This window comes from Thunnus thynnus, chromosome 11, assembly GCF_963924715.1.
Source record: "Thunnus thynnus chromosome 11, fThuThy2.1, whole genome shotgun sequence".
NCBI classification, from domain to species: domain Eukaryota; kingdom Metazoa; phylum Chordata; class Actinopteri; order Scombriformes; family Scombridae; genus Thunnus; species Thunnus thynnus.
Genome location: NC_089527.1, coordinates 12,251,279 through 12,278,054, shown reverse-complemented (window position 1 = coordinate 12,278,054; position 26,776 = coordinate 12,251,279). Strand labels below are relative to the sequence as shown.

At 37.2% G+C, this 26,776-nt stretch overlaps 4 protein-coding genes across 5 annotated transcripts; 3 read left to right on the top strand and 1 right to left on the bottom strand.

Moving 5' to 3' along the window:
* The first annotated feature begins 130 nt into the window (after positions 1–130).
* Positions 131–3,946, top strand: LOC137192464 (granzyme B-like). The gene is made up of 5 exons (XM_067603194.1): positions 131–1,735; positions 1,988–2,135; positions 2,475–2,607; positions 2,940–3,200; positions 3,368–3,946. Exons 1-5 carry the CDS (start codon positions 1,684–1,686, stop codon positions 3,518–3,520), a joined length of 747 nt encoding a protein of 248 aa, XP_067459295.1. The 5' UTR covers positions 131–1,683; the 3' UTR covers positions 3,521–3,946.
* A 393-nt stretch (positions 3,947–4,339) lies between these two features.
* LOC137192461 (granzyme B-like) lies at positions 4,340–8,033 on the top strand. The gene is made up of 5 exons (XM_067603190.1): positions 4,340–5,337; positions 5,603–5,756; positions 6,154–6,286; positions 6,620–6,880; positions 7,048–8,033. The coding sequence occupies exons 1-5, from the start codon at positions 5,286–5,288 to the stop codon at positions 7,213–7,215; spliced, it is 768 nt and encodes a 255-aa protein (XP_067459291.1). The 5' UTR covers positions 4,340–5,285; the 3' UTR covers positions 7,216–8,033.
* On the bottom strand, positions 7,643–11,785 carry rabl3 (RAB, member of RAS oncogene family-like 3). The gene is made up of 8 exons (XM_067603195.1): positions 11,682–11,785; positions 10,971–11,062; positions 9,899–10,028; positions 9,684–9,798; positions 9,402–9,552; positions 8,675–8,746; positions 8,035–8,073; positions 7,643–7,869 (listed from the first exon to the last, which is right to left on the bottom strand). The coding sequence occupies exons 1-8, from the start codon at positions 11,725–11,727 to the stop codon at positions 7,813–7,815; spliced, it is 702 nt and encodes a 233-aa protein (XP_067459296.1). The 5' UTR covers positions 11,728–11,785; the 3' UTR covers positions 7,643–7,812.
* A 128-nt stretch (positions 11,786–11,913) lies between these two features.
* On the top strand, positions 11,914–25,936 carry gtf2e1 (general transcription factor IIE, polypeptide 1, alpha). Of its 2 annotated transcripts, none has more exons than XM_067603189.1 (6): positions 11,914–12,105; positions 12,992–13,284; positions 13,462–13,619; positions 20,657–20,852; positions 21,955–22,193; positions 24,620–25,936. In XM_067603189.1, the coding sequence occupies exons 2-6, from the start codon at positions 12,995–12,997 to the stop codon at positions 25,075–25,077; spliced, it is 1,341 nt and encodes a 446-aa protein (XP_067459290.1). In that variant the 5' UTR covers positions 11,914–12,105; positions 12,992–12,994; the 3' UTR covers positions 25,078–25,936. The 2 variants fall into 2 exon arrangements, with proteins under 2 accessions (XP_067459290.1, XP_067459289.1); XM_067603188.1 differs by having other exon boundaries at positions 11,915–12,105; positions 12,989–13,284.
* Positions 25,937–26,776: the final 840 nt, after the last annotated feature.

The following is a 26,776-nucleotide window of genomic DNA, read 5'->3' as shown; positions in this document are numbered from 1 at the left end:
AAAAAATCATGAAGCTTATATGTGCGAGTGTTTTACATGTGAAAAAAAAATACAATAGAATGCATTATTTAAAATCAGGGAAAAAAAGGTGACGCTGAGTAATTTAACATAAAATTTACACTGTACATTCATATCATCTGTCTCTGTCCTTTAACAACATGTCTGTCTTTTAATTTCAGAGTTGTTCCTTTTTGCAAATTCTTGTGTAAGTTTGGTCAGCTTTGCTTATGTTTATTATTCTAAGTCTGTTAAGAATCCAATGTTTTTGTGATATATGCTTGAATCTTATTGGAATTTTAAAAAATTACAGAATAGATACACATTCAGAATGATTTTCATTAAGGAGAAATAGCAGTCAAAACGTGGTGGGTAGGTGTGGGGTTTGCGAGGGGGCAGGTATCTAAAGTATGTGAGTAAGTGTGATGGTTGAATTGTGTTGTAAAAGCCCACAGGCAAATGTATCTTATGCACACTGAATCATCTGTAGCTCCATCTGGTGTACAGTCGAAAGAATACAATAAGCTGTATGAGGCTTATTATCTCTTGTGAATCCCTTGCTGCTCTTGTTTTTATTAGATATTTTAACTCATCTCAAGCCATTTTTTTTTTTCATCAAAAAGACACTTGTGTGAAGAGTTAATCAGACATCATTCTTCCAAGTTCCAGGATCAAGTGTGTGTGACGTAGCATGTTGAGTCATACAAACACCCACTGGCATTTTCTTTAGTAAATGCTTACTTGTTGGTTGTTGAAAATTAGCAACTAATATTAACAGCTTGAATGGACCTAATCTAATTAACCCTCTGCATATTACACCAAGGTTGAGAAGTCCACAAAGTCTGAGTACAATGTAGGCCTGCATAGACCTCCAGCAGACAAGTGCCTGGGCTTATCAGGCTCAGTTATGTTGCATGCTTACTTTGTTTTAAGTTTTAAGACTAAATTAAAATATTGCAGAGAAAAATGCTAACTCAGGTTGTCTTTTTAAAAACAATCAATTCATTCTGGCGATGAAAAACAATTCTTAGAAATTACAGCCTTATTTGTGTGTGTAGTTTAGTGTGTGAGGTGTTTGTTTGCATTGTGGTTACTGTGGTATTAATACGTACTTTCCACATGACCATTAACCTCTTACCACACTTCCTTTTCTTTCAGAGTAAATGCCACCTACAATGAAAAAGAATCAGTCAAGCATGTGTATAATAATTCTTATCATCTGAAAATGATCACTCACAGTTTATTATTGAAATATGATTTCTCACAGGTTAGTTTTAGGGATTTTTCAGGCCAGTAGTAGATGGGTGAACATCTGATCAGAAATCTTTCATTATTCATTATTTTTTTCACTGCAACATAAAACCATAATCCAGCAAACAGAGGCAGCACAAATAGACTTACACTCTGTAAGCAGTGAAGTGCTACAACAATAAGATTATAAATGACTTAACAACAGTGTGTGGATGCAACACAAATGAAAGGTTAACAGATGTAACTTGATTATCTCACAAGAGGGTCTCGCTCCTGCTGCACTGAAAAAGGTGTGATCTCAGCTCCTCTGTGTAAGAGCTATATTGTCATCTGCCCACAAAGTTTCCGTTGTAGGAGTTGGACGGTTGACTACAAAAGGTGGTAGGGGCAGCAAAGCCAGGCAGACTGTTCAGCTTTCATTCCTGCACAGCAACCATGATACATGCATTTTGCATTATATTTGTCTTCCAGCTACTCTCCCTCACTGGTAAGATCAGATGAAATTCCTTTCAAATTTATTGAAAAGTGACTCTAAATAATCTTTATAATAATAATAATAATAATAATAATAATTGCATTTTTTAGGGTCATCTGTGATTTTTTAAAGAGGCCTTCTTAATGGATAATGATTAGATTGGGTTAAAGCATCATTTTGATAGTCTCAATCTGTAATAATTTGGCTGCTGAGGATTTTGTATCTTGTAATCTGTGTATTAATTTTACCATCTCCTTATGTCAGGGGCTATGGAGAGCAGCATAGTGGGCGGTAAGGTTGCAAAGCCTCACTCCAGACCCTACATGGCATCACTGCAGATCCGTGGACACCATACATGTGGCGGGATACTCATTCGGGAGGACTTTGTCCTAACTGCAGCACACTGCAAACAGTGAGTTTATTTTACATCATTGAATGCTTCTCAATGAGCCTGTGTTTGTTATATCTAATAGATTTTAAATGATTTCTGACATATTAATGATACGTCAGGATATATGATGACATACAGTATCTGCTCTAGCCTGAGGTTAAGAACAACACTATGAAATTTCCTTAAAAATATTTTTACCGCTACATTAATGCAACAAACAATTTTGATTGACACTTTTTGTACAGTAATTCTTACTTCAAAGTTATAATGTTTGTAAGTGCCTTGCAAAGTGTTAAGTGCTAAGTATAAGTGTTAAGTATAAATAAATTATTTACATTATTTTTGTCCCATGGTTGTCAGTTCTGAGCAAACAACGGTGGTACTTGGAGCACATAACATAAAAAAGAAAGAGAAAAGTCAGCAACGGATCGAAGCGGAGTACATTCCACATCCAAAATACAAAGAATATGATTATGACATTATGCTACTTAAGGTAAACTAAAATTCTGTAAACTCTATATCAAAGATGCACTTATGTGTTTAAAAAACTGAAATCTGGAAAATATGTTGTATAATATTTAGCTGCAGTTAATTCCATCATTTCAGTTTCATTTTTCAGTGTCTTTTTTGTGATTTAAAGCTTTGCTAATTTCACACATTTGCAACGAAGCAGATGAGGATGTGAGGATTCGATGCTATAGCTAAAATCTCAATGTGGCCATAAAAAGACAAACACAAACTGAAATTTCTAATACATGAGTTTACTGACTTGTGCATCAAAGTGCAAAATAACAAATGATGTTCTGACTCTGTTCTCTTTCACAGTTAAAAAAGAATGCCACACTTAATAAGTATGTGAAGACCATTGAACTTCCTAAGAAAGACAAGAAAATTAAAGCCAACATTAAGTGTGATGTTGCTGGCTGGGGCTTAACTGGAGACAAGAGACATCCGTCAAATGTACTGAGGGAGACCACGGAGAAGACGCAATTCAGCTTTGAGTGCAAAAACATATGGAAAACATACTTCAATAGTGAACGAATGCTATGCACCAAATTTACCAAAAAGGAGGGAGGGGTTTGCAAGGTGATCAACCAGACCAACAAATAAGCCACCAACTATTAAATACAACAAAATATACCAATATTCTTGCTAACAGAAAATTTCACAAACTTGTTTCCTTTGTTCATGAAAAACAGGTGTAATCTCTTCATGGACTACTAAATCATGTGTTTCTGTTGTCTTTCTTCTAGGGTGATTCTGGTGGACCACTTATCTGCAACACCAAGCTTCACGGGATAACAGCTTTTACCTACAGCGATGATTGTAATGATCTCAAGCATCCCCATGTCTTCACTAAAATCCACTTCTTTCTTCCCTGGATTAAGAAAGTGATGCAGGGATAGGGGGATGTTGTGTGAGCCAGAGCAACTATTCAGAGGGCAAGAATGCTTCCATTTCTTCACTTTATTATTAAATTAAGCGAGCAATCATTTAGAAAATCAATTAGTTTTGAAAAAAAAAATCTTGAAGCTTATATGTGCGAGTGTTTTACATGTGAGAAAAAATACAATTGAATGCATTATTTAAAATCAGGGAAAAAAGGTGAAATTGAGTAATTTAACATAAAATGTATACTGTACATTCATAGCATCTGTCTCTGTCCTTTAACATCATGTCTGTCTTTTAATTTCAGAGTTGTTCCTTTTTGTAAATTCTTGTGTAAGTTTGGTCAGCTTTGCTTATGTTTATTATTCTAAGTCTGTTAAGAATCCAATGCTTTTGTGATATATGCTTGAATCTTATTGTAACTAAAAAAAACTTACAGAATAGATACACATTCAGAATGATTTTCATTAAGGAGAAATAGCAGTCAAAACGTGGTGGGTAGGTGGGGGGTTTGCCAGGGGGCAGGTATCGAAAGTATGTGAGTAAGTGTGATGGTTGAATTGTGTTGTAAAAGCCCACAGGCAAATGTATCTTATGCACACTGAATCATCTGTAGCTCCATCTGGTGTACAGCAGAAAGAATACAATAAGCTGTATGAGGCTTATTATCTCTTGTGAAGCTGTTGCTGCTCTAGTTTTTATTACATATTTTAACTCATCTCAAGCCATTTTTTTTTTTTAAATCAAAAAGACACTTGTTTGAAGAGTTAATCAGACATCATTCTTCTAAATTCCAGGATCAAGTGTGTGTGATGTAGCATGTTGAGTCATACAAACACCCACTGGCATTTTCTTTAGTAAATGCTTACTTGTTGGTTGTTGAAAATTAGCAACTAATATTAACAGCTTGAATGGACCTAATCTAATTAACCCTCTGCATATTACACCAAGGTTGAGAAGTCCACAAAGTCTGAGTACAATGTAGGCCAGCATAGACCTCCAGCAGACAAGTGCCTGGGCTTATCAGGCTCAGTTATGTTGCATGCTTACTTTGTTTTAAGTTTTAAGACTAAATTAAAATATTGCAGAGGAAAATGCTAACTCAGGTTGTCTATTTAAAAACAATCAAATTCACTCTGGCAATGAAAAACAACAATTCAAAAAAAAATACAGCCTTATTTGTGTGTGTGTAGTTTAGTGTGATAGGCACAAAAACATTGTGGTTACTGTGGTATTAATACGTACTTTCCACATGACCATCAACCTCTTAGAGTAAATGCAGCCTACAATGAAAAAGAATCAGTCGAGCATGTGTATAATAATTCTTATCATCTAAAAATGATCACTCACAGTTTATTATTGAAATATGATTTCTCACAGGTTAATTTTAAGGATTTTTCAGGCCAGTAGTAGATGGGTGAACATCTGATCAGAAATCTTTCATTATTCATTATTTTTTTCAAAGCAACATAAAACCATAATCCAGCAAACAGAGGCAGCACAAATAGACTTACACTCTGTAGGCAATGAAGTGCTACAACAATAAGATTATTAATGACTTAAAAAAACTGTGTGGATGCAACACAAATGAAAGGTTAACACACGTAACTTGATCATCCCACAAGAGGGTCTCGCTGCAGTGAAAAAGGTGTGATCTCAGTTCCTCTGTGTAAGAATCTGCACACAAAGTTTCCGTTGTAGGAGTTGGACGGTTGACTACAAAAGGTGGTAGGGGCAGCAAAGCCAGGCAGACTGTTCAGCTTTCATTTCTGCGCAGCAACCATGATACATGCATATTGCATTATATTTGTCTTCCAGCTGCTCTCCCTCACTGGTAAGATCAGATGAAATTCCTTTCAAATTTACTGAAAAGTGACTCTAAATAATCTTTATAATAATAATAATAATAATAATAATAATAATAATAATAATTGCATTTTTTAAGGGTCATCTGTGATTTTTTAAAGAAGCCTTATTAATGGATAATGATTAGATTGTATTAAAGGATAATTTTGATAGTCTCAATCTGTAATCATTTGACTGCTGAGGATTTTGTATCTTGTAATCTGTGTATTCATTTTACCATCTCCTCATGTCAGGGGCTATGGAGAGCAGCATAGTGGGCGGTAAGGTTGCAAAGCCTCACTCCAGACCCTACATGGCATCACTGCAGATCCGTGAAAGTAGAGATCATAAATGTGGTGGGATGCTTATTCGGGAAGACTTTGTCCTAACTGCAGCACACTGCAAAATGTGGGTTTATTTTACATCAATGCAGCAGCATAAAGTGAAAATAACTTTAACACAAAATAACACAAGCAGCACAAGGATTAAATGCTTCTCAATAAGCCTGTGTTTGTTATATCTAATAGATTTTAAATGATTTCTGACATATTAATGATACATCAGGATATATGATGACATACAGTATCTGCTCTAGCCTGAGGTTAAGAACAACACTATGAAATTTCCTTAAAAATATTTTTACCGCTGCATTAATGCAACAAACAATTTTGATTGACACTTTTTGTACAGTAATTCTTACTTCAAAGTTGTAATGTTTGTAAGTGCCTTACAAAGTATTAAGTGCTAAGTATAAGTGTTAAGTATAAATAAATGATTTACATTATTTTTGTCCCATGGTTGTCAGTCCTGAGCAAATGACGGTGGTACTTGGAGCACATAACATAAAAAAGAAAGAGAAAAGTCAGCAACGGATCGAAGCGGAGTACATTCCACATCCAAAATACAAAGAATTCGATAATGACATTATGCTACTTAAGGTAAACTAAAATTTTGTAAACTCTATATCAAAGATGCACTTATGTGTTTAAAAAACTGAAATCTGGAAAGTAGGTTGTATAATATTTAGCTGCAGTTAATTCCATCATTTCAGTTTCATTTTTCAGTGTCTTTTTTTGTGATTTAAAGCTTTGCTAATTTCACACATTTGCAACGAAGCAGATGAGGATGTGCGGATTCGATGCTAAAGCTAAAATCTCAATGTGGCTTTAAAAAGACGAACACAAACTGAAATTCCTAATACATGAGTTTACTGTGTTGTGCCACAAAGTGCAAAATAACAAATGATGTTCTGACTCTTTTCTCTTTCACAGTTAAAAAAGAAAGCCACACTTAATAAGTATGTGAAGACCATTGGACTTCCTAAGAAAGACGAGGAAATTCAAGCCAACATTGAATGTGATGTTGCTGGCTGGGGCAAAACTGGCCGCAAGGATAAACCATCAAAAGTACTGAAGGAGACCACGGAGAAGATTCAAGACAGTGCCAAGTGCAAAAACATATGGGATACATACTTCGATCGTAAACAAATGATATGCACCACATTTACCAAAAAGAAAAGAGGGATTTGCCAGGTGATCAAACAGACCAACAAATAAGCCACCAACTATTAAATACAACAAAATATACCAATATCCCTGCTAACAGAAAATTTCACAAACTTGTTTCCTTTATTCATGTAGAACAGGTGTAATCTTTTCATGGACTACTAAATCATGTGTTTCTGTTGTCTTTCTTCTAGGGTGATTCTGGAGGACCACTTATCTGCAACACCAAGCTTCAAGGGATAACAGCTTTCACCTACAGAAATGTTTGTGATGATAGCAATTATCCCCATGTCTTCACTAAAATCAAGTTCTTTCTCCCCTGGATTGAGAAAGTGATGCAGGGATCGGGGGATGTTGTGTGAACCAGAGCCGCTATTCAGAGGGCAAGAATGCTGCCCTTTCTTCACTTTATTATTAAAGTAAGCAAGCAAACATTACAAAATCAATTAGTTTTGAAAAAAGAAATCATGAAGCTTATATGTGTGAATGTTTTACATGTGAGAAAAAAATACAATAGAATGCATTATTTAAAATCAGGGGGAAAAATGTGACATTGAGTAATTTAACACAGAATTTACACTGTACATTCATCATCTGCATCTGTCCTTTAACACCATGTTAAAAGCCTGTGTTTTCATTTCAGAATTGTTCCTTTTTGCAAATTCTTGTTTAAGTTTGTTCAGCTTTGCTTATGCTTATGTTTATTTTTCTACATCAGTTAAGAATCCAATGTTTTTGTGATATATGTTTGAATCTTATTGGAAATAAAAGAAAAAATTACAGAATACATACACATTCGGAATGATTTTCATTAAGGAGAAATAGCAGTCAATGCATGGTGGGTAGGTGGGGGGTTTGCTGGGAGGCAGGTATCGAAAGTATGTGAGTGAGTGTGATGGTTGAATTGTGTTGTAAAAGGATGTCAAACCACAGAAAACTGCTGTTGTGTTCACAGTTTTTCAGTCATAGTGCAAACTTTTGAAGTTGAACCGTTTTCTGTCTGTGAAACCCGTCATCTGTAGAGAAAGTGAAAGGAGTGTGTTGGTTTAAAATGAAAACCTTAGGCCTTCACAACTGAATTGTTATTTTGGGGTCTTTTTACCAATATTATCATAATGACATTGTGATTTAGTTTTCTTATTTCTTATAATTGAAATAAAGGCTGGAAATGCAAAACTCACCTGACTTGGATCTCTTGTGAAATATCTCTTCTCTATTACCTGTTTAGAGATAGGTTAGAATAGGATAGAATTTAAGTTGACATTAAATCTACATTAATATAAAACTCACACACTTGTGTACATTTAAAGAGGGAACTTTGCACAAAAATGACTTTTGAAGATGACCACTTGATTGCTATTTCAGTTCATTGTCAGACACATTTACATATTTCATCAGGAAATTTCATTATTTTCTTACAAAGAGTAGGTTATAAATTATGTTATTATTTAACTATGTAAAATGTTAAACTTAGTCTTACATTTTTATTTTAAGAAGGTAATTATGTCTGCCAAAGTTGTCATTTTGGATTGTTATACTGTATATTGTACTGTAATATTCACACTGACAACCAATTTACCAACAAAAAATATTGTTATACTACATCCCTCAATGTAATACTGGTTTGAGGCTGAGATTTGTCACCCGGTGCCGTTGGAGGTTTCTGCTCTACCTACAGATCCACATCGCAGAGATGTGAGTAAAAATATATAAAAAGTAATCTTGTAATCTCAGTAATCTTGACATACTGTATTGTGGAGACATTCTCTACAGAAACAGAAAATAATTGCGTGTTGCATTACAGAGTTCTGGTTTTCTCACCTTATCAAAGAATCGGCTAAGTTTCACTGCATTTGACGTGCCTGCAGCAAGGTATCTTGGGTTGGTGCAGTCCTGAGAAAATAAAATAGCACTAAAGCCACAAACCTCAACAAAGGTTTTTTTGTCTCTTAGCGGAAGCCTGTATGTGTAAAATGTGTATGTGATAGTAGCATCTTTCAAATTGTTTTGATAGCATAAGTTTTTGTTTGTAGAAAATTTTCCATGCATTGCTGTCTGTTACAGTATCTACTTTGATACTACCACTAGGTGCCACCAAAGTCATTGATTTTTAAGTCATATACATTTGGGCAAAACTACTACAAGTCCCTTAGATTTTCTTTCTTAAAAATTGTCTACATGGTTGGTAAGTCTAATAAGAATCAAGTGAGGGACGATGATGATGGTCACTCAAATGCAAAATTTTCAGATCATCTGCTATGTAGCATGTGAGAGAACTGACAACACAGTTCTTCCTTTGTATCATTGTCCATCTTACTGCTGCCCCCTATGGTGAGGATCAACTGCTAAATACCACTCAAGCATTGTAGCTTTATTCGTAACAGTCTTGTCATATTTGAACAACCTTTTTGTGGAAGATTTCCAGAAGATTTTCCATGTTTGAATGCCAAAAATATGTTATATTAACAAATAACCATCAATGGTACAGATTCCACATCTGAAAGGGGTTTAAGGTCAGAGCTTGAGGGATTAAAAATAGTTGACTTACGAGATTGATCTCCTCTGCGTTGAAGTCCTCAGACAAGAAGGCCGTCCGGGTGAGAACTTCATTGCGTTTGTTCTCTGGGATCTGGTCAAACTTGGTGCCAATCAGCAACAAAGGCACTGGGTTCTCAGCAAACTGCTCTCGGTCGTAGTCACTGCAGGGAGAAAAGAATATGACTAAACTCCCCAACTCCACCAATATTTTTCCTTTAATTTTGACAACTGTCTCAGTGTGTTATTCTCCACTCAATGAAAACAAACAATACCAAGACACACGTCTACTTACCCATTTGAGACAATGACTCCTGTTGGAGAGGAATCCTTGTTCAAAGCCTCTAGTGACCAGCGGTAGAGATTCTGAGAGGATTTCTTATTTGTCAAATCGTGCACCAATATAATCCCTGAAAGAATCCAGAAAATAACAAAAATGAGAAAATTATAGCAAACTTTATCATTTAAAATTTCTTTAAATCTATAAATGTATAAGAAAACCAGCTCTACCATTAACTGAATTGTAAAAGACAGCTCTGGTGCTTTTGACACTGCTAGCACTGCCAACAGATCCTCCAACATCCCACAGTTCAATGTAGTAGGTTTTCTCCTCCGGGGTTCCCTCCTTATAGTCCTGAACCTGTAGTTGAAAAGTTATTGTGTCATTCAGTTATTTTATTCCTCTAAAGCATCTGTAATATATAAGTGCAATGCTTATTATTATGTGACATTAATATATTGTATCAGATCATTCATATATCTAGACTAATATCAATCAGATATTGTGCAGTGTATTCTATTTCTGATATTATGGTTATAATTCAAGTTGTAGGATTACATATCCATTTTGTATTATATGTTCACCACTAAAACATGCCGTCAAAGGGAATTTTTGATGTTTTGACTAGAGCTGCAACAATTAGTCGATTAATCAATTAGTTGTCAACGACTGAATTAATTGTGATTAATCAACGATTTTGATAATCAACTTTGAGTCATTTTTAAGAAAAAAATGTCCAAATTCTCTAATTCAAACTTCAATATCTTGAAGTTGTGGACCACTGGTCGGGACAAAACCAGACATTTAAGAATGTCATTGTGGGATTTGGAAAACAGTAGTTGACATGTTTCACCATTTTCTGACATTTTATAGACCAAACAACTAATCAATTGATCAAGAAAATAATAACAGATGAATAATCGTTAGTTGCAGCCCTGGTTTTGACTTATTGTTGTAAGAATCAATTAATATTTCAACAATAATAATAATAACTAATCATCATCATCGTCATCATCATAGCAGTTTCTGTGATATTTCTAACAACTATTCTTTTTTGTTTTGGCATGACAATCCTCAAATAAAGTGAGCACAATATTAGATTTGTGCTATTATTATTCAAAAACGGTATATCCCTGATATAATGGGAAAAATGTCTACAGATAAATCTATTTAGAAGATTGTTGTGTGACCAAGTATATACAGCACTGCATATCTGGAGTTTCTTCAAAAGCCAGCAGCATACTTTCACATCTTATCCCAATTACATTGTGTAACACATTAAGAAGTGTTCACTCTGCTTACCCGTACATCTACAGAGCAGCCAACAGTCCATGATGGATTTCCTAAAACCTGGTTCTGACATAGCAGATGGACTAAGGAAGACTTTCCCACCCCTGCAAAAGACAAGAGAGGTAAGTGAAGCACTAATAATTTTAATGATATGCATAATATTTGCCTTAATAATATTCATAATATGTAGCTATAATATGTCATTTTCAATGTTGCTACAAAAATAATGCTACAAAGTTACTACTGCTACTTGCAACAAATAAGACGTAACACTTGATATGATTAGAAACTCAAGCCTCCATTTAAAACAAAACAAAACAAAACAAAACAAAAAACATATGTCCGTGTGTAAATACTTCCTTTTTTAAAGAGCTGTTGGGTGTCACTTTAATTCAGAAGTCAGAAGTCTCTATTCACTTCAATGGTAGGTATTAAAAATTAACCACTTAAGTAGGCAGTGGAAGATGTTGATATATTATAACATGTGTAATTATTGTTTCTAAATTATGCGTCACCTGGTGGTGCACCTTAACGAATTTACTAGAAGACAGGGCGATTTTACGTCAAGTATGAAGGTTTACAGAGCCACTTTGACAAGAGTTTAAGTGCCTTAAACAAACGTTGAAGAGGTTGCAAACCGTTGCCCAGCACAAATAAATGTCTATACAAATAAGCGGACATGTTTATATTGAGTTTGAATGGCGAAAACAGTTCTTAACTTACCGGAATCTCCTAAAACTAAGACCTTTACCCTGTCAAGAGAAGCCATTTCTGGTGACAATCATGTCCCGGAAGAAAACAGTGGAAAGCCCCGCCTGTGAGTCTCTCTGATTGGTTCCGATAAATTACTCGATCTGACAGAGAGCAAATTCATTCGTTACAGATGATGCCAATCAAAATATCTTCCCTTCTATTGGCTATTGAGGTAGCTTTTATATATCGTCATTTCGTTACGGTTTTGGTTTTCTTTCCGGGGTTGTCTGTCTTCTCAAAATGAGTAAAGTGCATGCTAAAAAACCTAGCAGTTTATAGATTCAGAAGAGCAACTATGTCCTGTGAGTTTTAGCTCTCCTGAGGCTGTGTGTCCTCTGAAATGACTTAAGGAAGCGGCTTCTTTATCGTGTTTGTGGAATTTAAAGAGAATCAGGTAAAATTTGGCTGGCTAACGGTTTTGTACAAACTAACTTCATTATGGCTGTAAGTTTGGTTAACGGTTAACTTAACGTGAAGTTAGCTGTTAACGTTACACTAGCAACACCTGAATGTAGTTAAGTGTTAAAGTGACTGTAACGTTAGTAACTAGTATTCTCACCAGTAGTTGCAGCCAATGTGGAGCTTATTTGTCTCTTTGTCTTTGTTTGAGCTTGCTAACATTAAGCTAAGTGGCTACTATCAAACAGCCAGATATATCTGGTAGTGTTTAGCTCACACTGCAGTCGACACAATTAAACAGGACCAGTGTTAAAAGTTGTTTTATGTAACAAATGTTTAACGTTGAAACATTCAGCCAAACGTTAATAGAAAAGGGGAAGGACGGAGTGATATTATAAATATTAGAGCTGCAACGATAAGTCACTTCTTTGCCAACTATGAAATTAATCGCCAACTATTTTGATAATCGATTTATCGTTATGAGTCATTTTTTTGATGACAAATGACAAATTCTCTGATTCCAGCTTCTCAAATGTGAATGTTTTCTGTTTTTTTAGTCTTCTGTGACAGTAAACTGAATGTTTTTGGATTATGGACAAAACAAGACATTATAAACAGAAACAGTTATCGACATTTTTCATCATTTTAAGGACCAAACAACCAATCGCTTAATTGAGAAAATAATCAACAGATTCATTGATAATGAAAATAATAGTTAGATGCAGCCCTAATGAATTTAGAATCTTCTTTACCTTAAAATGTCCTCAGTTTATTTATATTATTACCTAAATCTTTATTTTTCACTCTAAATTTCACTTAATTGCCACCCTAAGCTTTGAGTAACGTAACGTTACCTGTTCAACCAACTCTCTCCACAGCAGAAGATGATAGAACCACAGCTACTGACCGAGGTCCCTGCAGCACTTAAGCGGCTGGCCAAGCAGGTCGTAAGGGGTTTCTATGGGGTGGAGCACGCCTTGGCCCTGGATGTGCTGATCCGCAACCCCTGTGTACGTGAGGAGGACATGCTGGAGCTGCTCAAGTTTGACCGTAAACAGCTGCGCTCCGTACTCAACACTCTGAAATCTGACAAGTTTGTCAAGTGCCGCATGAGAGTGGAGACAGCCCCTGATGGCAAGACAACACGACACAACTACTATTTCATCAATTACAGGTTATTAATGGTTATGTTTCCCTTTCTGGTCTGCATAGTCAGTGCAACTGATAGACATGGTGTCCTAAACTTCTCCTGCTGTGAATTTCAGTTCTTTAAATTGGCAACCACATCAAAGACAGTGTATCCTCCCAAGTCAATGTGTTGCACTCAACAATGCTTTGTCTGATTTTATAGGGTACTGGTAAATGTGGTCAAGTATAAATTGGACCACATGAGACGGCGCATTGAGACAGATGAGCGAGACTCCACCAACCGTGCCTCTTTCCGGTGTCCCTGCTGCTTCTCCACCTTCACTGACCTAGAGGCCAACCAGTTGTTTGACCCTATGACAGGTAAACTTTAAGCAAAGTGCATGTTCCTTACAGACCAGTAGCACATTGGTGATGTTGATCTTTATTTCTGTTTAAATATGAGAAACTAATCTGTCACTAAAATTTTACCTTATTATGTATAGTATGGTTTAGTACAATAATATGATTAGATGTGATTTATAGTTGTTTTTTTTCAGTGTTTCAACTGGTGACAAAGTTTGGCAGCATACAGTTATAGAGGAAGAATCATACCTTTTTAAATGACTGACTTGAAGATGGCTCTTGATTACTGTTATGCCAAGACCACAGCACCATGATAACAATGAAAGGTTTTAAAGAGCAAGATGGAGAACAAATAGGAGCAAGGAGAATTAGGACTTTATGATTGTTGTGTTGCAGAGCCAGAAAGGGATGCAGAATGCTAGTATGCCTTTTCTTTTTCGGAAAATCCCGATTCCTCTGAAAGAGGACGTTGTACATTATGTACTCCTTCATTGGCAAAACCTCAGACCCAGTTACACTATTTAATGTCTGGTGTTATTTAGTCCCCATATAACACCAGATTAAAAATTATAATGAATCTACACTCCATCATTATTGTGGCAGTGTAGCCAACTAAAACAGAGGAACTGAGTACATGGAAATATCACTTGGTTCAGTTTTAAGTTTTCTTTTGTCTTTGTTAAAACAGCGCTCCTTATTAAGTGTATTTAAAAATATTAACTTGTACAAAAGAAGTGGCCAAGTGTCCTTGGATTTGAATACTTTTGAAAAGGTCGTAAATATGTTGTGTTAAAACCTGGAATTTGATTACTAATTGATAATGATGATGTTGGCATGGCCTTTTTCTCCTTTATAATACTTGTATACATTCTTATGCCATACAAAACTTAATTTACGCAATTCCCCTTAAACAGTAAACAAGGTAGTTAAATGGTCAATAAAATGTTTATTATGAGTAGTTTAGGTTGGGTGGAGCAATTAAAATGTATGGCAATAGACTTATCTTTTCAAAATAAAGGACCTGGTCATTGCCAAGGTAGACGTTTTATTAGGTTTACTTGTACCCCAAGATGATGATAATGTAACAATATAAATGGCATAATATAGATAATATTTATATATATCATATAAATTGTCAGCACCCTATGTTTCATAGTGTCCTTGGCAGTATACCTCTAGATGGCAGTCAGTGCTCAGTGTAACATCAGTCAAACTGTCTACTCAGATAGTTTCACTAACAGATTGGTTTAGTACATCAAGTCCCTAATAAGAGCAAAATTACGGTGCCCATTTAAAAATATGTTCACGTCCCCAGTCTGTCAACATCCTTTTTGTGAGTGAAGTTGTGCATTGGAGCCTCCATATCTAGATGTCCCCCCCAGTTTCCCCCAGGCCATTTTATTTTTACATATTTTAAAGTTGAATTTTCCCTGAGTTCAGGTTCAGACAAATGTCAAAATATGGAACTTGAGGTGTTTAGTTTTGTCTTTAACTGTATACTTAAAATTCTCAGACCATAAAGACTGTGTTTTATGGAGTTGAAAAACACTTCGGTGTTTACTATTAGCAGTAAGTGAATGCTAATTGAATCCCTAATTGGGGCTCATTAGGCTGAATGGCAGTGCAAGTGGTCCAGTGTAAGCTAGCAGGCATAGCATCTTCACCAAATTAGCAGTCTAATATGTCAAAGTTTACCATCAGTTTACTCTTCATTTTGTTTTGAGGCAGACCTAGCATTACATTTAATAATCTTATTGGATAGGTTAGGGTTAACCTGATGCCACTGAAATGCCACATTGTAAGTTGGACACATCTGATGACAATTCACATTTTACTCCTGAATGATGATTGAAAAATATGATTTGAAAATTTAGTCTTGATCAATGAAATAATCTAATGAAATAGTGTTGTCAACTCATAGGCTAGTTCATCCTTCCATGATGCATGCAGCAGTTTATAAAAGATGCATTTTATTTCTGAATTCTAATCATAGTACAAGAAAATATGTTAGCTTTTTGATGGGTTAATTTGACTTCCTCATCACAAGAGAGATGGACAAACTGCACTTGGTCCTTAGGGCCTCTCTCAGCCTTCTAAGAAATATTGATTCTGAGAAATGCAGTGATACTGACAGGTTGGCTGATTAAAAATAGAAAAACTACAAAAAGATACCTTGGTAATATGCTTTCTATTATCCTAACCTACTCGTTTAAATCACTTTATTCCTCTCACTCTAACCGTCTCTCCCCTAATACTCTTTTCTTTCTGTCTGTCTTTCTGACACTGATTGTCACTCTGCTTGAATAAAAGCCAGCAGCTGTCTACAACGTTGCTTCCAAATGGACGTCACGTCACTCACTTATCCCTAGAACTTATCCATTATTGTGTGTTTGTGCAAGTGTTTGACCTGTTTATAACAGAAGCAATCAGAAAGTCTTAGTCATCTCAGACAGACTGTGGGTGGGGATATGCAGAATTAAAAGGGTAGATGACGCTAAATAGCTATGGCATTAGGGCACATACTGTTGGCTCACACTGGGACACAGCCACCTTGCTTGAGTCACCAGTGCTTGCTCAACTGAATAGGAATCCCAGTCCCAGTGAAATCTTCAAGGGTTATTATTTAATCATTCACAGCTTTAGCAGGTAGATACATGCAGTGTTCATGTTGTCATAGAACATGTAATTTTTTTGGTATTTTTCACTATTAATTCAAATAGCAGATTCCCTGATTATACAAAATTCCCAGTTAATGGAAGTAATACTTTCTGTGGCATGATGTTAAAATCACATACATATAACAAATGTTAACAGATATTATTTATAATAATTGCATGTAAGAGGGTCTGGGTATGAGACTGTGGCATGTCATTGAATTGAATGTGTTCGCCTATTAGACAAATTGAAAGCATCTCCCCAGAGTATGGTGGTGGTGGTGGGAGTTTCAGTTAAATATATGACCAAGATATGTTTTTTTATTGCTTTCTAACAATGCATGAAAACGGATGCTTAAAACCCTGTTTTTGTCTTAAATACCTTGTGCTTGTTGGATGATGATGATGTGTATGTTCCTTGTACTTTAAGGAGAGCTCTTCCTCATGTTCATTCATAAATTGAATTCCTTCTCAGTCTGTCAGAATGAGGCACAGTACCTGCATCATCTGCCAATCCGAAGGTTAACTTCTGGTCAACCAGCACTGTTGCTAGGATCCACAGAGAGGCATTTCAAATACGATAGTCATGTCTTGCTTGCTTTTCACCAAATGTTCATCTCTGTTTTCATTGTGAAAAATAGTTTATTGGTTGAGACTCTGAAAACTAGGCTCATGTTTTTTTTTTGCTACCATCTTATTGAATATGAATCCACTATTGAATTCTCTCATATAATTGAAATTTTGGAGCTCACATCACTGCAGAAGCTGAAATAAACATGATGTGGTTGAAATAAAGTTTTTATTTTAACTTTAAGCCAACGTCAGCCATATAAATCTCTCCTTTAGCTGCACAACAACATGTTATAATTTAATATACTGGAGCCAGTGTGCAAGAACACGTACCAGATCTTTCTTTTTTTCATTTTTGTTTATTTATTTATTTATTGTTAATATCAGGATTTGTTCTGTTCTTTTACAGTGGAAAAAGTATAAAGTCTCATGTCACCTACAGGTGATAAAGCTATTTCACACTGTGCTCCAGCATTATTAAGTAAAAACACTGCATCCTAAAATCTTATTACAATGTCCTGAGTTGACCAATTTTAAGGTTTATCAGTCAGACAGGAAAATTAAAAGTTGATTTTGTGTTGTGCATGTGATGTAAAGCTGCACATTGCCTACAAATGTCCATATAAAGTACAAACCCCAGATCTTCTGACAACATGTTTCTTTGTTGTCAGACAATTGCTCCTGTGTGCTGGTTTCTTGTTTCAACATATCCTACCAGTCAGTTTAGAATTGAAATTTAAAAATATGGGCATATCAGGGATGAGTCATGAAAATGCTATATAAATTGAGGAAAGAAAATGCACAGTAATGCCACAGAGAATAAATGCATTTTATAGACGGTGTAAATTTCACACTGGGGAAAAAAAAAAAACCAACACATTCTCAGCTTGCTGGTACTGTTTTGGAACCGTCAGCGTCTTCCTGTTGACGCATCTGTCATCATCTTGCCAGTTCCTGTGCACTGGTTTCTCGTTTCAACATATCTCTATTGGTATCAAATCTCGCTGTGGGGGCAGTAACCGGGCACCCTGACAGGTTGACAAAAAGAATACCTGGATCTCACATAGCGGTAGTCTGCAAACCGGTTACTTCTGCAGGGCCAGCAACACTCTGTGCAAACTCACAGGAATGGGAAATGACATCGCTAGTCTTCCAGCTCATTCTGACCCACAAAGAGGAGCCTGAAACACTCCTGCTTTTGTGAATGTACCCCCCCCCCCCTCTTATTTTAAGAACTTTTTAAAAATTTTGATACTCATTCCACCTGACATGTACGTCGTCACAGCTTTCGGCTGAAAAAGTTTGTGCTCTAAATCGAATTTTCTTTTCACCATTTCTTCTTTGATCACTTGTTGACCTTGTAATACTTGTAGATGTCCATATATCAGCACATTTAAGATTGGACCCAACCCAGCTATGGCAAGGTTATCCTTGTCTAATTAATGAGCAGGAGACTAACTGATGCCGATCCATCATTTATAGGGGAAGTAATGATGTTTACATTCTTTAATTTATTGCGATACAGAGAAAAGAAAATAACTAAGCCTTTCTTCAACTTGATCCATGTTATTTGCTTTAATTGACCTTTTAAATTCACTTCTAAATACAGGTGCACATTATGTATACGGTACAGTTATAGGATTCGACTCACTGAAACAGCAGTGCCCATTAATAATAATTATTTGAATAACAACGTCATAACAGTAGTGCTGTGTTTGGTCTTTTTTTAAACACATGAAATACATCTTATGCAAATGACAACATATTATCTTAAATTCATGTAAATTAAAAGAAGGCACTCCTTCAGCTGTTTACCACATGGATTGATGAGGGTCAAGTTCTTTTCCATTTAAAAGTCCTGAAAGGCTGAAGAGTCGAAATGGTTTAGAAACTGAGGGAATATTTGCAAATACTGTCTCATTTCATTTTATATGTGAATGTCCTTTCTTATATTTAACACTGTAGCACGTGTGCGTCTTCTTTTTCCCTCTGCCTCTCTCACTCACCCCCCACCTGCCCAACACACACACACACACACGCACACACACACACACACACACACACACACACACACACATACACTTTTTTTAATCTCACACATACACAAAAGGTAGACGTGGGGTCTGTGCTAATGCTGGAACAGTTCCCGTTATTGACACTGAAATCAGCCAGCAAAGCAGATGGTTGAACATGCCCTTCTCTTATGCGTGTGTGTGCGTGTGTGTGTATGTCCCAAAAGCCTCACTCAAAGCCTCAATGAAATGTATATAAAATTATCCTCCAGAAAAGGATTATCACAATGGAATAAACTAACATTTCTGGTTACCTTTGCCAAGACAGCCTGCAGTGTCATTAGCTGTGAAAAGTATTCCACACAACAAGTCCTAGAGCGGTGTTTACCAACTGGTCTAGCCCACAAGGTCTACATCTCTCATTACTAATTAAGTGATAGTCTACACAAAGATTAACTTGACACTCATTTATTTTTATTTATGAAATGAAAATACAAGTAAATGAAGTACAATTTGGGGTTATAAGTTTGTAAAGAAGTAAAGCAAAATGTAGTAGGAAAAGAAAAGGGCAGTTGCTCAAAAAACAACCAAACCAGTGCTTTGCTTTATATAACACACTTGTAAGGAAAAAGTTTAATTCCTGTCATACATTCTTTCATCTGAGGAACAACTATGACATGGAAGGCCGTACATTTGCAGGACTAAGTTTCCTTGATAGCCAGGCTACATGACTTAAAGCTTGTACAGCATGTCACCACCAGTCACTATGCAGGGGGAAATCATACTTCAAAATTAGTATGCTGTGTGGAAATGTGTTATTCTTCTAGATTGTTTGATCCAAAGTTGAGCTGTGATCCCCTTTTGGACTGTGACCCTCCAACTGGAAACCACTGGCCTAGAGAATTAAGGCTTATTGGGATGTCTCGAGCTGATCCAGAACATATTTTAACGGATCTGTATTTGCAAAAATAAACCAGATCAAATGCAAATCCTTTCTTTACTGTACTTTTCTGTGTTTTTTCTGACTTTCCTGTGACTTTTCTGCTCTCCTTCTTGGTATTGGCAGATACCCAAAATTAATGAACTCCTATCAGGATTGGGGCCAAAAGAACTTGATCAGGACCTCCCTAGTAAATAGTGTGTTTTGTTTGGGAGGTGTTGGAACGGAGTAAAAATCACCTGACCGGCAGGCTTCATTTGTATTTATTCAGAGATTTAAATATCTTTACAATCTTCTGTCAATTAGATGTGGAGTGTAGCATGGAACCGGGGTATCACAGAATGGGTTACTGAATCCAAAATGTCAGTTATACAAGTTTCTTTGTACAACAGCATACATGAAATCCATACAAAATAACAAATGGTGTGATGGTTCATTGTGATAAACATTTTGACCCCAAGAATAGTTTGCTTTTCCATACAGTGTGTGATTTATATCTCAAAATTAAGAGGGAACATACGTGGTGAGGCAGTACTTGTACATGTATGTGACTGTACATTTATCTCAAGTTGTGAATGTATGTTCAATTTAGTGTGACGCAAAGTCACTTCTAAAATAAAGTAAAGCTGCAGCAACACACATTGAGAGAAACACATTATTTGGAGCCTTCTCAGTGGAAAAACAAGCACACATTTTGGTTAAAACCACAACACATTGCCCACTACTCATATCTATAAGTGGTTTTTTGGGCTAAAAGCAAAAGCAATGCCTAAGAGGCTTGTCCCTAGATTGTCATTACATGATGTCTGCTTTAGCCAGGCATGTTAGCTGAACCTCCCCTCTTACTTGTTTTAAGTAGTTTTCCATCTTTACCCACAGGTACTTTTCGCTGCACCTTCTGCCAGACTGAGGTAGAAGAGGATGAGTCTGTCTGTCCCGACGCCAGGACACCGGTGGCACGCTTCAACGAGCAGATTGAACCCATCTATGCACTGCTACGCGAGACCGAAGATGTCAACTTGTCCCATGACCTGCTAGAGCCAGAGCCTACTGAGATCCCTGCCCTCAAACAGAGGTCAGTTTCTGACAAGTCTCGCAGAAATACACTACTTATTCCCCTTAGTCAGCATAACATCAGTCTGCAAGAGTCACATCATGGGGCAGTTTCATTAAAAACAGATTTGAGTACACCTCTCTTCACAGCGATAATGGCTCAGCTCCATAACATTTGGTGCCACAATGGCTTTCTACTCTATTAAGCCACAGGAGTAATCCAGAATTGAAACAGTTCTGTGATTTAGCTTGAATGCATTCCATTTTCCATGTTTGTAATTATTAATTCAGCTTTTGACGTTCGTTCAAGGACATTTGCACAAATGAATTACCAGCAGAGGTGCATTATTAAACTTAATCTCTCACAAATGTGTGTGAAGGAACTGATGGAGAGCTGGTTAACCCAAAGTAAAGGATTTGTCAGGAGACCACAATGTCTTACGCAGGAGAATTTATTGAAGCCTGATCAAGGAGAACAGAGTTATAGTATAAGTGAAAACACTGCAGTGCCACTCAATTCTGCAGTCTGCTTCCGGACAAGAGTATTTAAACCCTTCACCAAATCCTTACCCTTTCTACCTGTCCAAATAAGGTTATTCTTCTCTCATCTATTGGGTATTGAATAATAAACAAGACACTATGCTGACTAACATTAACTTAAGCCACGTAGTCCGTACACAGGTCACATGCTATCCATTCTAAGAGGAGACCAGTCTAACCGTCTACACAAAGCACAGCATATCTCCACTCGACCTTGGTCGCCATAGGACCCAGCCAGCCTTATCAAGACAGCTGCTTACCCCAGCTAACCTCAGTAGATAGAGAGATGAACCACTCTGAAAGAGACAGGTCATGACCTACTACTCCCAGGATGGAGAATGACCAGAGAATGACCCAGGGAACACAAATATTTCCCCCACAATGTTTCTTCACTCTCAAGCCAGTAAAAAGTCTGTCCAATTGCAAGAAATCATAGAATGAAGTGTAATGCACTTACCCAAAATTCAGCATTCAGTAGAAGTTTAACATTCAGGTCACAGCCTACCACCTGCACTTAATTCAGTTAACAAAAAAGGACGACCCGTATCATCTACTGACTTTTCACAAACTTTTCTTTCACCTAGCCGCGAACGTGCTGCAGCATCTGCAGGAAACTCCGCAGGCGGCCCACACCGTGAAGCCTGGTCTAACAAAGGCTCGGCCTACGCTGACCTGTACACCCAGAATGTGGTTATCAGTATGGAGGAGCAGGAAGACCAGCAGAAACAGGCCAACGAGGGCAAGGCACCTAAAGAGAGGCCCGTCTGGTTGACCCAGAGCACCGTGCAGGGGGCTTACAGCGAGCCTGACATCCTCAAGAGCCGTAAGTGAGGTTTTCTTTCACTACACCCAGTCATTAAGTTACTGTGTGTAGAATTTATGTGCAATTATAGCGTCTTTCACATTACTCTGGTGGTATAAAGTCTTTTCTATGGAAATCAAGACAGTCTATATCTTTGTTGCTTTTAATGCCTCAGTTTCCTGGAGAATTTAATATTGTAAGTCAGAGTATGAAGAATTGTATAATATCTCATACTTTTACCACCATCTTGTCCATCATAGTCACACAGGCAATGTGCAATTGTGCTTCTGGTCTGAAAGCCCATTGATACCTCCCCTCTTACCTGTCTGCAAGTGTGTTTTTGTCCTCTGTTCTGTCAAGGGTCTTTTTAAATCCTAGGCTTGTTGCAGTGTTCACATAGTTCTCCCATACACCACCAAATACTCACGTTAATGACTTTCGAAAGGTGTCCACAAGTCTACATATTGAACATTGAACAAAGGCTTTGACACAGAGAAGCTTGGTTGTACACTGAAAATGTAATTAATAGGCAGACATTTCACACACAGACTTAGATAAGACATTACAGCCATAAACGGTGTTGTTCATGGTGAAGCTTTCTGAACGTACTTGGTTTTTCAGAAAATAGTAAGATGATTGTCTGGATGGACTGCAATAAGCCCAACCCAAACCCACACATTTGACTTCTCTTCTCTAACCTTAAATTTCAATCCCCGCTCTCTTTGTAGTCGAAACCGGCCATCGCAGGTCAACGCTGGTCATCTCCATCTGCCAAGGACTTCACCAAGTTAGGCAGTCAGTCCTGGCCAGACTGCTATTGAACCGTAATTGCATAATTGAAATAATCAGACACTTGATTAGTGCATGGCTGAGCAAGGATTCCTCATTAATGAAATCCATTCTTGTGGAAATTACAAGAATTACGCGTTCTGAAGGTCCTGGTTCTCTGTGCATCTGTCTGTAATAACAGAAATGGCATCTGGAGATGAGCAGGTTTAAAACAGGGCTGTACAATATAACGTTTCAGCATCGACATCACGATAATCACATTGCAGGATGCTTAATGTCAAGTAAGGCAAATTAACTCAAACACGTCACGCTACAACTTTTTGTTGCTTGATACAAAAGGAAAACTTGCAAGGTTCTCATTTTCCATGACTAATCTACAAGAAAAGTCTGGCTGATATTACATAATTTAGTCTGATTTAAGGGCTCTTAGAGTTTGATCAGTTCCTAATGTGCTCTGGTGGAGGGGTGCACTTCATCAATTTATCAAACAACCAAAGCAAGTCCCACCAGTCAGCTTCCACAACCTGAAAATGAGCGCTGCCTGTTTGTTGGTTGTTTGATAAACGGATCAAGTGCAGCCCTTCACCATGCAAAGCACATAGCAAACTGATCGCTGTGCATGCAGAGTCTGCATATCACCTGCCTGTAAACATGCACACAACGCAGCTACTGTCATAGATAATGACGTCTGGATGATAGAGGCAGGCGTTAAGTTCAGCTTTTGAGCGCGTGTATTCCCGTTTATGAGCAGCACCTCGTCCCTGTGCTGGTTAAAAACTTACTGTCAGAGGGGCTGGTCCATGCCCTAATGTAAGAAACACTTAACACACAAAACTTGCAGTATCCAGATCTATCCATACTTACATCTTGCCAGCGTATATAGATAAATCTGTTTGTTGCTTCAGTTTGAGAGTTTTATCATCCTCAGCTGCGCCAGGACGCCTGTTTATCTTCCACCACGCAGATTAAGCAAACATTTGAACATCATTAGAAATGGTAGATTACATTTTAATAACACAACTTTGACACACAAGTCCATTTGTAAAGTTTATTAAGAAAAGTCTTGTTTTTCCCAAATACCTCTCCACCTGTTCTCTCTCCACTTGTCTGTCTGTGTGTCTGTCTGTCTGTCTGTCTGTGTGTCTGTCTGTGTGTCTGTCTGTGTGTGTGTCTGTGTGTGTGTGTGTGTGTGTGTGTGTGTGTGTGTTTGTGTGTGTGTGTGTGTGTGTGTGTGTGTGTGGGAGTCCACACTGATTTTTGAAGGGGTGGCAGAGGATTGAACCAAGTTGGATGGAAGTAGGAGGTTGGGTTGTGTTTTGTTAGAAGAGGAAAGACTTGTAAAGTACCCAAATGATAAAAATTATGATTCTTTATGATTGTATATCTGTATATGAATAACACACTGCATGTATCTGCTGAAATTTCCTGTATTTTTTCATACCACAATATATATTGCAGAAAAAAAAGATATTGCAATGTCAGATAGTGACCTGTAATAAGTAAGATTCTAGATAGACCCACCATACCCCATCATAAGACCTTGATGTCATGTTCCAGGCACGAGCAGCTAAACTTAAATTCCAGAAGAAGTTGTTAGAAAAAATAATTTCAGGGTTGGATTTATTTCTAATTTTAATAAGAAATGTTTGTTTCCACAGGTGGAGACGTTGTACCCGGAGCCCAAGATGGAGCAGCTGGTCTTGGAATTGGTCAGTCAGATGAAAATGAGGAAGTGATGCGTGCCCTGCTCATCCATGAGAAGAGGGGTGTGGCAGCAGCAGGTGGAGGCGGAGCAAGCGCCGCAGCCAAGGGGCTTACCTCCGCCACGGCTAATGCCAGCGACTCAGAGAGCGACACCAGCGAATCGGATGACGACTCTCCTTCAGGTCCTCCCGCTGCCACAGCTACTAAGTATCGGGGTGCTGAGGAGGAGGAGGAGGAGGAGGATGATGACTTTGAGGAGGTGGGAGATGAGCCAATGGTGATGGTGGGAGGCCGGTCATTCTCATACCGAGAAGTGAGCCAGAGGCCAGAGCTAGTGGAGCAGATGTCTGCACAGGAGAAAGAGGCTTACATTGAAATGGGACGAAACCTCTTCCAGGATATGTACTTCTGAATACACACACATACACACAAATATATACACATGTATTTACACACACACACACACAGCAAAACAATTTGATGGATTGGCATTTAAGTCCTGAATATATACTTCTGTTGTCTCACGCTGTCAATATCGGAGGCAAAGTTTTTAAGAACAACTTTTCAAGAAGAAGGAAGACGCTGCTCAAGAAGTATTTACAGTCAGCTTTATGCTCTTTCATTATAAGAACCAATCACACTCTTCGACAGTGTTGTGTCACACTTTTAGTATTCTGTCTCAAGTATTTTCTAAACTCAACAACCAAGAAGGGAGCTATCCAGCTGAAATCTGTGCACTGAGTGCCAACTTGTTTTTTCTTACTGTCTTTTATTTTCATTTCAGCTGTAAGTTGAACTGTCTGTCTACACCAGTCTCGTTTCAGCCGCGTTTCCAGCCATCCATCTCTCACATGTCTGACGAAACAGATTTGCTTCAATTTGAATCAATACAGCTGTCTACTTAGAAGTGTATATTTCTATGCTTCAAGTCTGTTTCATTCTGACTTAAGCTCATGACGACATTGATGTGTTGGGCTGTGAGTGATGCCGAGTGCGCAGCAGTACAGTGGCTGAACACATGCAGTGTGACACTGACAGATGACTGAAGCTGCTGCTGTGCTTCTTTCACTACACTGCCAGTGTAGAAAAGGTGGTAAACTGAATATCTTCTGTTTTTTTTTTTTTTTTCTGAAATAGGACCACAGACTGGATTTAAAATCTCAGGCAAATGTGAAATACAAAAACGAAGATATGGGTAAATTGTTGTGGTTAACAGTAAAACATTTGTTATTCTGAGTAATCTGTAATAAAAGATACTGCAGTATCAACAATGTGCATGGAAGTGTAATAATTTGTGTACAGAGATTGATGAATGTGAGTATTGTGTACCAACATTTAGACTTGCTAGCAATTTACAATATACAATAAGGGAGCACTTTGACATTTGTGACAAAAGCCATAATTACTACAGTTCTGAATCATTATTCAAAGATCTGAGCAACAAAACATTTGAAACTTTGATTAAATATTTATTAGAGAGAAGAGAACAAAGAGTGCTCCTACTTTTGCATACATTTTTTATCAGTTATTTGAAATTTATTCATATATATTCATTTTTACTGTTCATGACATACAGTCGTGTATGTGTTTGCTTTTATTCTCTACACAGTATAATGCCTCCTATCAGCTGCTACTTTACTGTGTCAAGTGGCCATTGGTTCTGCCACATTACTCCTTCTAAAGCACAAAAGAAACAAATGTGGTGCTCTCATCACAGTTATTTTCAGTGGTATGAAAAATGTTTTTTATTCCTTGTGGGATTTTGCACATATTTGTATTCCAAAATTATTTTAAAATCAAATAAGTTTAAATATCCCCTCCAGTTATCTTTTATGACAGAAAAATACTGCACTCTGAATATGTAAATAACTTCCCAGCAGTTGATATTTTATTAATAGCTGGACACAAGATGCCTCCTACTTAACTCAAGTCCATTCTCAGATTAAGTGTACTAAAGGTTTTGAGTTTCCACATCACATGTGTGTAAATTGCGTACTGCACCAGGATTGGCTTTTTGTGTAGTCGTGATGTCATAAATCATGCTTGTAGGTAACCGTCTTAAACTCAGATTTAAAATGACACATTCTAGTGTCAAACTCTGCACAGTGAAG

What these genes read in the sequence shown, in the direction of transcription:
- LOC137192461 (XM_067603190.1), top strand. Translation starts at nt 5,286, where the DNA reads ATGATACATGCATATTGCATTATATTTGTCTTCCAGCTGCTCTCCCTC. An exon ending in ACTGCAGCACACTGCAAAAT is followed by an intron (nt 5,757 to 6,153) that starts GTGGGTTTATTT and finishes CATGGTTGTCAG; the next exon opens with TCCTGAGCAAATGACGGTGG. An exon ending in AGAAAAGAGGGATTTGCCAG is followed by an intron (nt 6,881 to 7,047) that starts GTGATCAAACAG and finishes TCTTTCTTCTAG; the next exon opens with GGTGATTCTGGAGGACCACT.
- LOC137192464 (XM_067603194.1), top strand. Translation starts at nt 1,684, where the DNA reads ATGATACATGCATTTTGCATTATATTTGTCTTCCAGCTACTCTCCCTC. An exon ending in ATGACATTATGCTACTTAAG is followed by an intron (nt 2,608 to 2,939) that starts GTAAACTAAAAT and finishes TCTCTTTCACAG; the next exon opens with TTAAAAAAGAATGCCACACT. An exon ending in AGGAGGGAGGGGTTTGCAAG is followed by an intron (nt 3,201 to 3,367) that starts GTGATCAACCAG and finishes TCTTTCTTCTAG; the next exon opens with GGTGATTCTGGTGGACCACT.
- rabl3 (XM_067603195.1), bottom strand. Translation starts at nt 11,727, where the DNA reads ATGGCTTCTCTTGACAGGGTAAAGGTCTTAGTTTTAGGAGATTCCG. An exon ending in GCTGCTCTGTAGATGTACGG is followed by an intron (nt 10,029 to 10,970) that starts GTAAGCAGAGTG and finishes TTTCAACTACAG; the next exon opens with GTTCAGGACTATAAGGAGGG. An exon ending in GGAGTCATTGTCTCAAATGG is followed by an intron (nt 9,553 to 9,683) that starts GTAAGTAGACGT and finishes TTCTCCCTGCAG; the next exon opens with TGACTACGACCGAGAGCAGT.
- gtf2e1 (XM_067603189.1), top strand. Translation starts at nt 12,995, where the DNA reads ATGATAGAACCACAGCTACTGACCGAGGTCCCTGCAGCACTTAAGCGG. An exon ending in ATCCCTGCCCTCAAACAGAG is followed by an intron (nt 20,853 to 21,954) that starts GTCAGTTTCTGA and finishes TCTTTCACCTAG; the next exon opens with CCGCGAACGTGCTGCAGCAT. An exon ending in GCCTGACATCCTCAAGAGCC is followed by an intron (nt 22,194 to 24,619) that starts GTAAGTGAGGTT and finishes TTGTTTCCACAG; the next exon opens with GTGGAGACGTTGTACCCGGA.